The 11703-nt window shown below is 57.5% G+C and overlaps 1 protein-coding gene across 1 annotated transcript; it reads right to left on the bottom strand.

Moving 5' to 3' along the window:
• Positions 1–140: 140 nt before the first annotated feature.
• On the bottom strand, positions 141–10681 carry SLC13A5 (solute carrier family 13 member 5; the record flags this gene model as incomplete). The annotated part of the gene is made up of 10 exons (XM_044684348.1): positions 10562–10681; positions 10065–10201; positions 9725–9833; positions 8968–9236; positions 4427–4549; positions 3902–4117; positions 1074–1174; positions 837–955; positions 354–515; positions 141–278 (listed from the first exon to the last, which is right to left on the bottom strand). Coding segments are annotated over exons 1-10 (1473 nt in total), but the record flags the coding sequence as incomplete, so codon positions are not given.
• Positions 10682–11703: the final 1022 nt, after the last annotated feature.

Raw genomic sequence — 11703 nt, 5'->3', positions numbered from 1 at the left:
CCTTAAGAATCTGCACTCCCCACCCTTGGGCGAGACCCAGCCATGCTCTGTCTCCTCTCTCCCCTCCCCTCCTATCCTCTGTCGGTGTCTCAGCAAGTTTCCTCTGGATCCGGCCTTGGGGCCTCCCGCGGCTCACTCACCATGTCGGAAACCTTGAGGTGGCCGTAGGAGAAGACGATGGCGTTGGGGGGCGTGGCCACGGGCAGCATGAAGGCGAAGGACGAGCCCAGCGTGCAGGGGATCATCACGTACAGGGGGTTCATGCTGATGTTCTGGGCCTGGACGGGCGGGAAGGCCCCAAGTCAGGCCGGGAAGCCCCCGGGGGGAGGGCGGGCAGGGGAGGCCCCACTCACCATGGAGGCCAGGATGGGCAGGAAGAGGGTGGCCGTGGCGATGTTGCTCGTGTACTCGGTGCACGCGGCGACGAGCAGGGTGAGGAGCATGCTCAGAGCCACCGGCGACAGCTGCCCCAGAGGCTCCATCTGCTCCCCAAACCACTCGGACAGCCCCGAGGCCTGCGTGCGACAAGGACTTGAGCGGAGGCCCCGCCAGCCGCCCAGCGAGCCGGCCAGGGAGGGGAGCTCAGAGGAAGGGGGCCAGGCCTCACTCGTGCGGGCAGCCCCAGCCCCTTCCCCCTCCATCTGGCCCTCCCGGGTCCCCTCTGCCTCGAGGCCCCCTTCTTCGGGCGAGGAGGGACACGCGGGAGGGAACGCAGAGGGCGGCCTGTCCGGTCAGCTCCCAGCAGTCTCTGCTCGGCGCCGGGGAGAGCCGAGGCCGAGCAGAGAGGGATCCTCCCCACCTCCCCAAGCAGGGCAGGAAGGGCCGGCTCTGCTCACCTCGCACCCTTTAGCCAAGGCGAAGCCGCCCCCCAGGAGCAGCACGATGCCCCAGGGCACCTTCTCTTTGGCCACCTTCCAGGTCAGCAGGGGCGGTGGGTAGAAGGGGACCTGCCACTCTGAAAGAGAGGCAAAGGCAAGCAGCGCCCCAACGATCACGTTAGCTGGCAGATGGGAAGAGGCGCTCCCCGGGCACCCACCCTGCGGCGCCGGCCCCGCCCGGGCCGGGCACTTTACCTTCTTCCACCTGGCTCCAGAAATTGAACTTGGGCCTCTGGGAGGGAAGGATGAACAGCAGGATGGAAATGAAGACCGCCACGGTGCTGTCCGACACATACCTAAAGAGGGGACGGGCCCAAGGCAGCATTGCAGGCTGTCAGCGGCCTCCTCGCCCCAGAAGAACCCCAAGAAGCCTGGCCGGGCCTGGCCCCAAGGCCCGTTTGATCCAGGCCCAAGCTGCTGGAGCAGGAGGGCAAAGCCGACCCCAAGGCCCATCAGGACCCAGACCAGGGCTCTCCGGCACCTAGAAGGTCCCACACACCTTCACGCCTCCACTCCCTGCATCCAATGCCAGGAAGCTCATGGGCGAGGAGGCTCCACGCAAGTACCCTGCCCAGCCCCTGAGCTCCTGAGCTCCCCTCAGGGTAGATGAACTCTGAACCTCCTCCCATTGGTCCGGACGCCCGGCCTGGGTACCATCCCCAGCCTGTCTTCCTCCTAAAGCACGTTCATCCCCTTTGGGAAGCGTCCCAGCTCCTTCCCAGACACTCAGACCCCAGTTCGCTCCCCTACAGTGTCCTCAGTAAAACCTGCCATCCAACAGCCCGGCCTCCCCAGAGATCTCCTTGCTTTCAAAGGGCAGGAAGTGAGTCTGGAACAGCAGCTCCCCAAAGCCACTAGGATTATCTGTCAGCCTCCAGGTCACCGTCCCAACTTCCTCAGTGACTTCTGTGCCAAGCTCACGAACGTCCCTCCATAGGTCCCCCCTCCCTCTCCCTCTCCGTCTCTCCTTCTCTCTGTGTCTCTGTCTCTGTCTCTGTCTCTCTCTTCTTCCTTCCCCTTCTCTCCCTCCCGCCATCCCTGTCTCTCTCGTTCTCTCCCCACCCCCTCCTTGGGCTCTCAACTTCCACAGCGACTTTGGCCAACAGGTCCGTCTCAGCCTGCTCCCATCTCCTACCAGAGCTGCTCTGACAAAGGCTTTGGGCAAGGGTTACTGGGAAGAACTACCAAATGCTGAGGCTCGCGCTCCGACAAATAAAATGCAGTTGACATTCTTCCTTTAAGATAAAGGGACCCAAAACATTCTGCTCCTCCATAATGGAAAAGATGCTTTGAAATGAAAACCGAGAAAGGATTGGAAGAGGCCGAGGGGATCCTGATCTGTGTCAGGAGGTTGGCAAATGGACCCCCAAAATACAAAGCTGACCACTGAGCCCTTGGAGCCGAGCCTCTGATGGAAGTTCCTCCCAACCAAGAGGGAGCTGTATGGGTTCACTGAGCATCCAGAAGGGGCCAGAGAAGGAGAGCTCCCGAGTCCTCCTCGCTCTCCAATGACAGAGGTGCACTGACTGTCTCTTCTCGGGACTTTCCCAAGACCCATCCAACCAGGGGGCTGGCCACACCCGGAGACCCTCCTAATGCACAAATCTGCTGGGGGTCCTGTAGGAGAAATTCAGGCAGCCGGTCATCACTGTCGCCAACGTAGGGCGAGGACTTCCGAAAAGACAAAGGGATTCGGAAAGTTGTGGTTCGTCCTTCGTTGTCGAAGGCCATCGATGGGGATGGCTTGGGAGTGGATGGGTGGAGCCGAGGCAGAGCTGCACACAGGGATCCACCTCCCCCTCTCTTCCAAAGCCGTACGAGTCCGGCGGCAACACAGAGGCCGGGATGGCTGCCAGTGGCTTGGGATGCAGCGAATGAGCGCGGCATCTCTGACATCTGACCAGAGTCTAAGCGCGCCACAGTGCCTGCTTCCACTGCCCTCGTGGTTGTTAGAACAAACTGCTCCCCTGCTTGGGGAGATGCTCCCTAACTTACCGATGGGTTCGAGGCTTCTTGGCTGCCCCCCCCCACTTGCCAAGACGGTCTCTCTAGGAGCCACGGGGGAGAGCTGGGTGGCAGGTGGCCAGCAGAAGTGGATGAGCAGCCCTGAAAAGGGCTTGGCAAACCCTCTCGCCAAAGGTGCTAGTCCTCCCCGACCGCCCCATACAGACCCCTTGGAAAGTGAACAATTTATGGGGACGATGGCGTCCGAGAAGAAGAGCCAACGCTTCAGCTCTCGGCATCACGGGCTTTAGGCCAAGGAATGGAGAAAACTGCTCCTCTCGCTGCCTCCCGGCTCCTCGTCCTCTTTCTGAAGCCACTGAGTGGTTCTAGTGCCTTCTTCCTGGCTTGCTCTCAGCTCTCTCCCTCAGCCGACCCATTGGTCCCTAGGGGAGGCCTGCTGTAGCTGCGCCTCCTTCCCCGGCAGCCCTTCTGCCTCGAGGTGCCACCTTTCCTCGCCTCACCAACTCTGTGGTGCCCGGCTCTTGGGGGAAACCTGGTGCCGGGCAGCAGCGGCAGCTCGAGCGACGGCTTCCTCCTCTGACAGCAGTCAGGAGGCCCGCGGGAAGCCCAGAGTGCCTGGGAGGCTTCTCTTTGCCCACTTCCTGAGGAGGCTGCGTTCACATGTCCTTCCCCCGTTTCCTCTCCTTTCCGCCGGGCCCTTCGTCCCACCGCCCCTGCCGTGGGGGCTCCTCCCTGCAGGGCTCTGCACCTTCGCCTTGCTGTGGTCCAAGCTGCCAGTCACACCCCGGCCAGAGGAATCTTCCTTGTGCCCAGGGCCGTTCCCGACCCTCTCGGGCCGCAGTTCCCAGTGGCTCCCTGCAGGCTGTGGCCGAGGAGGCGTCGGGCATCTCCTCTTCCCCGGGAGCCCGGGAGGCGGCTCCCCGCCCTGGTGCGGCCGCCTCGGGAGTCCCTTCCCATCATCCCATTCCCTAGTGGCCTGGGAGTTCTCTTCTGGTAGGGGGGCGTGTTGGGTGGCCCTCCTGCCTCCCCCTCCCCCGTCCCTGGCCCCGGCGCCTTACCTCCTGCTTCCCTCCACCCAGAGGAGGGACTGCCAGCCGGGAATGAAGCCGGGATCGCGAAAGAACCAGAGCAGGATGAGGAAGACGAAGCTGAGGAGCACCGAGACCTCGGCGTAGGTCAAGGGGCCCAGCTTCTCGTACTCCCGCCGCAGCATGCCGTAGATGGCCTTCTCGTGCGCCGACTTCTTGATGCCGATGCCCATGTTCTTTTTAAAACTGGGGAGCCAGAACGGGAGTCGGGGGCACGGCCGGAGGCTGGCACGGCTGGCCTTGGGGAAGAGCCGACGGCCCCACCCCCACTCCCAGCCATCTCCTTGGGAACTGGGGCCCTCACTCGGGCCCTTCTCCCCCCCCCCCGTGGGGTGGGGGGCACCGGGAGGGCCACCAGGAATGGCAAAAGTGATGGCAAAGCCACGCAGGTGGGGCTCCTCCTGCCCCCGGCTTGTCCGGCCCCAGGCTTGCTTCCAGGCATGGCCAGGCAGCTCTCTCTCTCTCCCCCCCTTCCCCACGAGGGCCCCCACTTACTTGGTGCCCAGGAAGAGCAACTGAAGCCAGACCCAGGAGAAGAGGAGCATGAAAATCATGTTGGGGCAGGCGAAGCTCATCCAGGAGGCAAAGTTGACCACGTCTCCGTTGTCGGGGAACAGCCTGCGGGGGAAGGAAGAGGGGCCCAAGCGTTGGCCCAGGTGGATGGAGCCTTAGAGCAATGAGGCCGGGGGGCGGGCGGGGCGGAGCAGCCCCCCCTCAGGGACCCCCCCATTCAGTGGAATCCTGGGGGGGGGATCTCGTCTCAGTCTGGATTTCATGCCTCGCCTCCAAAGGAGCCTTTCCACCACTGGGCGGGCCGCAGCCGGACGACTCCTTAGAAACCGAGGCGCGCCTCCCCCAGCACCTCTTGCAACCAAAAGCGGGCACTCGCGTCTCCAAATCGCTTTCCCGGCCTTCTCTGTAGGCTTTAATGGCCACCCCATAACTATTGCTGGGCAGTTTGGGGGCCCAGCAGATGGCGGGCTGGGGCTGGAGTCAGCAAGACTCATCCTCCCGAGTTCCAATCCAGCGTGGGCCGTTCGCTGGCTACGAGGCACGGGGCGAGGCACTTCCCTCATCTAGAAAAGGAGCTGCAGAAGGAAGCGGCCCAGCGCTGAATACTCTGCAGCTCACTTCATCTGCACTCCCTCCATCCAGGGGCCTCACACAGTGTCTCCCAATCAGGCTTCTCCGGCCTCTTTTCAGCCCAAATGCTGGCCGGTTCCCCTGTTCCGAAGCCTCCTTTTCCCCGTTGTTTCTGAGCTCTCATTCTGCTCGGGAATCCTCTCTTCTTTGCCTCTCGTTTCTAATAGAAGCTGCTTATTCTCGGGGGATCCTGGCTGTGAGGAGGCGGCCTGGGTCCTCAGCCTCCTTCCTGGAGGCCGCCAGTCTTGCTTCTTTGACGTAGTCACTAGATTTTGCCCAAGACGTGGCCAGGACCTTTCCTTTGGGGTTCCTTTCAGGAGGTGATCCATGGATTTGTTCTCTCTTCACTTGGCCCGGCCCTCTGGGCCAATGAGATTTGCAGAATTCTCATTTTTAATTTTTTTTTTGAAGCCCTGACCTCCTTCTATCTTAGAATCAATATGATGTATTGGCTCCAAGGCAGAAGAGCGGTCAGGGCTAGGCAATGAGGGTTAAGTGACTTGCCCAGGGTCACATAGCTAGGAAGTGTCTGAGGCCAGATTGGAACCCAGGACCTCCTGTTTCTAGTCCTGGCTTTCTATCCACTGAGCTACTGCACTGCCTCCTATTCGTGTCATTTTAATTAATTTTTTTTCTCGATCCTTATTCAGTGTAGCACAAAGTCAGTGTTTTGCTGGCATAAGCTGGGCAGTGGCAGTCTTGGCCAGAAATTCCCGCATGTCCTACCGATCCTTTAACTGCCTAGAGCTCTCCCTCTACGCCAGGGGCAGAACAGAACTTTAACAAAAAGGCAGGGTAATGGAAAAAATCCTGGAAAGATGAGCAAAAGACAAAGGAAAAAACCCGACCTTTGAAAGTTTCTTTGGCGACGGGGAACATCAAATCCAAACTTAGAAGAGAACGACGACAAGGCAGAAACATAAGAAGCCTGTAAGGAAAGTGTGAAGAGGTGTCCAGCCCCAAAAGAAGCCTTGGAAGAAATCAAATAATGAGAGAACCGATAGAAAGAGTTAGCAGTTTGGGGAGAAAAATTCAATGAAGAAAACAACTTCCTAAAAACTAGAATAGGCCAAATGAAAAAGAAGTCACAAAAATTCACTGAGGTAAACAACTTCTTAACAAGTAGAATTGACCAAATGGAAGAGGAAGCACAAAAGCTCAAAGAAGAAAATATGTTCCTAAAAATTAGAACGGGGCAAATGGAACCTAATGACTCCATAAGATATCAAGAAACAATAAAACAAAAACAAAAGAATGAAAAATAGAAGAAAATCTAAAACCGCTCACTAGAAAACAAATCATCTGGAAAATAGATCCAGAAGACATAATTCAAGAATCACTGGAATAATGAAAGCATTGATAAAAAAAAAAAAAAAAAAAAAAAAAAAAAGAGTCTGGACACCATATTACAAGATGTCACCGGAGAAAATTGCCCAGATCTTCTCGAACAAGGGGGGGGGGGGGTAATAGAAATTGAAAGAATTCACTGATCAAATACTGAAAGAACCCCCCAAATTAAGAAGCATTCCAGGACTATTGTAGCCAATTTCCAGAAATACCAAGGCCAGGGAAAAGTGAAGTGAGCAGAACCAGGAGAACAATGTACACAGTAGCAGCAATATTATATGTAAACAATTACAAAGTTCCAAGATAACCCTGAAAGACTCATTATGGAAAATGATATCTGCTTCCAGAGAAAGAACTGATGGAATCTGAACTCGAGCTGAAGAATATTATATTTCGATTTCTTTCTTCACTTTTTTCATTCAAGTTTTCTTCCACAAATGGTTTAATATGGAAAAAGGTCATATATGTTGATACATGTAAAATCTATATCAGTTTGGTTGCTGTCTCAGCAAAGGAGGAGAAGAGGGAGAGAGAGAGAGAGAATTTGGGACTCGAGATTTTTTAAAATGTTTAAGATTGCTTTTAATATTTAATATTTTAATATGTAATGATAATGTAGATGATTGGAGAAATAGTCACTGTTCAGGGGTGGGCAGAGCCAAAGTAATAAGAATGACCATTCTGCCTAAATGAGTCCACTGATTCAATGCCATTCCCCCAAAATTATTTTATTGAGCTAAAAAAAATAGTAACAAAATTCATTTGGAAGAACAAAGGCTAAAGAATATCAAAGGAGTCCATGGGAAAAAATGTTAAAAGAAGGAGCTCTAGCAGAACCCAATCTTAAAGAGTAATATGAGTGATTGCTATCTAAACTCTTGAGTGCTGGCTAAGAAGCAGAAAGGTCAATCGGTGGAACAGAGTAGAGATAAAGCACACGGTAGTCAATGATGAGGGTAATCTTGTGTTTGAGAAATGTAAAGATTGAAGCTTTTAGCATAAGAATTTGCTCTTTGGTAAAAATTGTTGGGGAAACCGGAAAGCAGACTGGCAGGAGGTAGGCAGAGACCAACAGCTCGCCCTGTTTACCAAGGTAAGGTCAGAATGGACACGCGACCCAGACGTAGAGGGAGATGTCCGAATTCACACTAGAGGGGCGGGCCACATGTTCCCTGTCAGATTGATGGATGAGAGTTTGTGAGTAAGTTTATGAATATGAATATGAGATGCCGAATGATTGCACTAAATTAAGGATTTGGGGGCAGGCTTTCGAGACAGTTTCTCAGAGAAAGGCCTCGTGTCTCAAATACACAGAGAATGTTGTCCAATTGATAAGAATATGAACGATTCCCTAATCGCTAAATGTAGGGACAACCGGAGACCTTCCATTGGAGCAAAGCTCTGGAAAAGACTAAGCTCCATCCAGCAAAGCTGTGGAGAGTAGTGAGAGCAGACCCCAATCACATCGAAGCCACAACCTGAAGTCTCAAACCCTCTCCATTGTACCCTGCTGTACTTTGCAGAAGCTGCTGTAGACCATTTCCTCCGGGAGCTTGGGCTAGAGGGTCACACACTGGCATGCTCACTTATCAGTCTATAGAAAACTCTGTCTAGATTCGATGAGGTGAACTAAGTCTATTGTAAGAGAGTCCTTTACATTCAGCGTGCATGGGGAAAGCTTACCAAATCCCTTAGCCTACGTTGCTTTCTCTCTAAAATACTATCAGTGACCAATAAAGTGCCTTTGGTTGCTACCAGCACCTCAAGCCCTCCTAACTCCGCGTCATTCTCCTTGCTGCCTTTGGCCGGGGTGGGTGGGGGAGGGGACGGGCGGGACGGGGGACCCTACATGATTTTTGTCAAGCTGGTCCATGCTAGACTTGACAGCCCTATGTTCCAATCTGATCTCACACACTTCCTAGCTGTGTGACCCTAAGCAAGTCACTTAACCCCACTGCCTAGCCCTTCCTGCTCTTCTGCCTAATTGGTTCTAAGACAGAAGGTAAAGCTTTAGAAAAGGCAAGAAAAGCAAGCCACTTCTGCCTTCCTGCTTCTCTCCAGTGTGAGCTCCTCGGGCATCGTTTTGGTCCTTTTCTGGCCAGCTCAGCAGCACAGCCAGAAGCCAGGAGAAGAGGGCACGGAGCCTCCGCATCCCCTCCCCCAGTGGCTGCCCAGCATGCTAGGGAGGAAGACAATTCCTACCCGCCCGCCCAATCCAGCTTTCCAAAAGAAAACCCACTGCTTGAACGGCCACTATACCCGGGCCAGCAGCCAATCGGCATCCTGGTATCGTTTTGCTGTGAATGAATGGCATGGCATTGAATCCCTGGTGCCAGTGTGGGCAGGAAAATGTATCTGGGCCAACCTGGCCTTCCTGGGACCTCCGAAAGGAAGGAGGAGGAGGAGGCCGAGGGGGCCGGGGGAGGGGAAGGGGAAGGACGGTGGGGAGGAAGGCAGTGCCAGCCTCTCGGCCCTTCCCCCAGCGCTCGAGCGAGCTCCTCCACCTTGCCTTAACTCCAAGGAGCCCAGGGAAGCATGTGACTTACGAGTACATCTGCCCTGCCAGGACCACGTTGGGGCCGGTCCCGGTCAGAGTCCCCGTGCCTCCGATGGTGGCTGCATAGCATATACACAGCGTCAAAGCCTTGGCCGTGCTCTTGTTCTCTCTCATCTTATCGGCCTTCCTCTTGTCTCTGTCGTCCATGCTTTGCCCTGGAAGGAAACAAGGAGGGATGACCCTGGGCACCACCCTGGGTGCCAGCCTCGGCTCCAAGCCTGCTTCCAGCCTGCGGCGAGTCGCCGCAGAGCTCCGGGGCTCCGCGGGCACAGCGTCCCTCCCCTAGAGCTCGGCCTCCCCCCCCCCCCGGCCCACACCTGTGGGGGCTCAGACACGGGAAGGACCCTTAGGACCCAAGCAGCCCAGGGGCCCAGAGGAGACCGCCTCCCCCCCCCAGGTCAAGGGTGCTAGCCCCAGGCGGGAAGCCTTGCCGCCGGGAAGCAGAGAAGCCCGGGGGGGGGGGGTCCCCTCTCCAGCTGGTGGACGGAGCTCTGGGAAACTGCGCCCCACCCCCACCCCAAGGAAGCCTCCAGCCTCCCCGGCCACTTCAGAGCAGAGATGGAAGGACTGGGGGGAGAGCAAGCGGCCAAACCCTCCACAACAGGGAACGTCTGCTCGGTGCCCAGCCTGGAAATGGACCAGGCGGATTCGTGGTCCAGCGGAGCTTGGCTTTCCCGCTCGTCCTTGGCCAAGAGCTCCAGGGAGCTCGGCTGAGCGCGGCGGTGCTCGTCCTCCTCCATTAACGCCAGCTCCTCCAGCACAGCCTCGACGATGGGCACCATCATGGACGTCGTGGCCGTGTTACTGATCCACATGGACAGGAAGGCCGTGATCCCCATGAAGCCCAGCATCAGCCTGCGGGAGGGATCCAGGACGGCGTCAGCCTCCCGACGTGCCCGTGCCGGGGCTCCTGGCTCAGGGCGAGCTGCCCCCCTTTGCTCCCTGTTCCGCCACTCCCTCCTGGGGCGCTTAGGCCTCAGGCTCCTCCCTGCCGGCTCTCTCTTCCGTGTCTCCACCTGTGCTGGGCCCCAGGGTCGTCCCCCCCCCCACCCCGAGAGGATGAGAAAGAGCAAAGGAGACGCCTACAGGGCGGGGGCGACGCCAACCAAGAGGAGGGTGCGCAGGGCGATCCTCTTGTGAATGTTCCAGTGTTCCACGGCCACCGCCACGATGAGGCCCCCCAGGAAGAGCATCGTCGTGTCCTTCATGTACTGGATACACACCTGGGGGACGAGCAGCGACACCCTCCTGGGTGTCTGCCTACGCCAGCGTGCATCTTCCTGCCTGCCCGCCCGTCTGGCACTCTACCTCATGCCCTGCGCCCAGGGGCACGGATGGCACTTCTGCGCCCCATGCAGGGCTGGAATCTGCCACCTGAGAGACCTTGGACAAGTCCTTGTACCACTCAGTCTCAATTTTTTCATCTCGAGGGGGAAAACGATGAAAGGGGGCTCGTCTGCTCAAAGCCCAAACCCCTAAGTTCCTTCTGCCCGCAGCAGGACACTGAGGCAGGAGTGGGTGTCACCAAGCGCCCCTCCCCCCCCCAGCCCCAAGCAAAGCCAAGCCTCTCCCATTTGACGTACCTGCTTGGACTCCAGGACTTTGAACAAAGGGAAAAACAGGGCAGGAAAGAGGGACGTCACAGGCAGGGGGATGACCTCGGTGCACCAGTACACAGCCATGAGGACGATGACGAAGGCACAGCGGACCATCTGCAACCCAAGCCAGAGCGGGGTCCAGCGGCAGCCGCCTCTGCCACGGGGAGGACACCCCCCCCCCGCTTCCCCAGGAGGGCCAGCCTCGGGAAAGGGAGGAGAAAGGAGACCTTCCCGCTCCGGTGCCCAGGCACCAAGGCCACGAAGACAGCAAAGGCCAACAGAGGCTGGCATCTAGGAAGCATCTTAAGGGCTGCCCAGCACTCTGCAAATCTCTCATCTGAGCCTCCCCGGAGGCATTCTCCCCATTTCACCGAGGGGGAAACAGGCAAACAGAGTGAAGTGACTTGCCCAAGGTCACACAACTAGGATGGGTCTGAGGCGGGATTCGAACTCGGGTCTAGTTCAGGACTTTCTCCACCGAGGCACCCCCTAGCAGCCGGCACAGTGGCACACGAGAAAGACTCCTGTTTCCAGAGTCCAGGAGAGTAAACCTGGGATCAAAGACAGCCCGGAGTCTCACTCCCTGTGCCATCTGCGGCAAAAGGCCTCGCCGCCTTGGCCTTAGTTTCCTTCCCTGTAAAACGGGACCTCTAGGGTCCTCTTGCCCCTCCTGCCCCAGAATCCCCTGGCGGCCCAGAGAGGGTGGGTGAGCTGGCGGGGCCTCCGGCTCTCTCAGGGCAGCCGAGAAAGGGCTCCGGGAAGGAAATCCCTTCACCTGGCACCGCTGAGGCTGCCCGCGGCCTGCCACGCCTGGACCGGCTGGCCAAGGCGCAGGGCTCGGGGAGGAAGCTCCAGGCAGCCCGGGCAGATCTGGAGAGGAGCCGTGGGACAGGCCCAGGCAAGGCTTCCCACAGCTCCAGGGGGCCCGGGTTAGCCTGGAAGGAAGGTCAGGATGGGGGGCGGATTCGGAGCCACCTGCCATTCGGTGTCCCGTTTGTTCCGAGAGACCTGGGGGGAGACTGAGGCTAGGAGTCCGCCTCGTGGAAGGCTGCGCTTCTAACCCGCCCTCAGAGAGGGGAAACTGGACGCCAGCAGGGCCAGGGGGGGGGAGGGGGGCGGCGGGGCCC

Source organism: Gracilinanus agilis, unplaced genomic scaffold (genome assembly GCF_016433145.1).
Source record: "Gracilinanus agilis isolate LMUSP501 unplaced genomic scaffold, AgileGrace unplaced_scaffold49047, whole genome shotgun sequence".
In the NCBI taxonomy this organism is placed as follows: domain Eukaryota; kingdom Metazoa; phylum Chordata; class Mammalia; order Didelphimorphia; family Didelphidae; genus Gracilinanus; species Gracilinanus agilis.
This window is presented reverse-complemented; position numbering and strand designations above follow the sequence as displayed.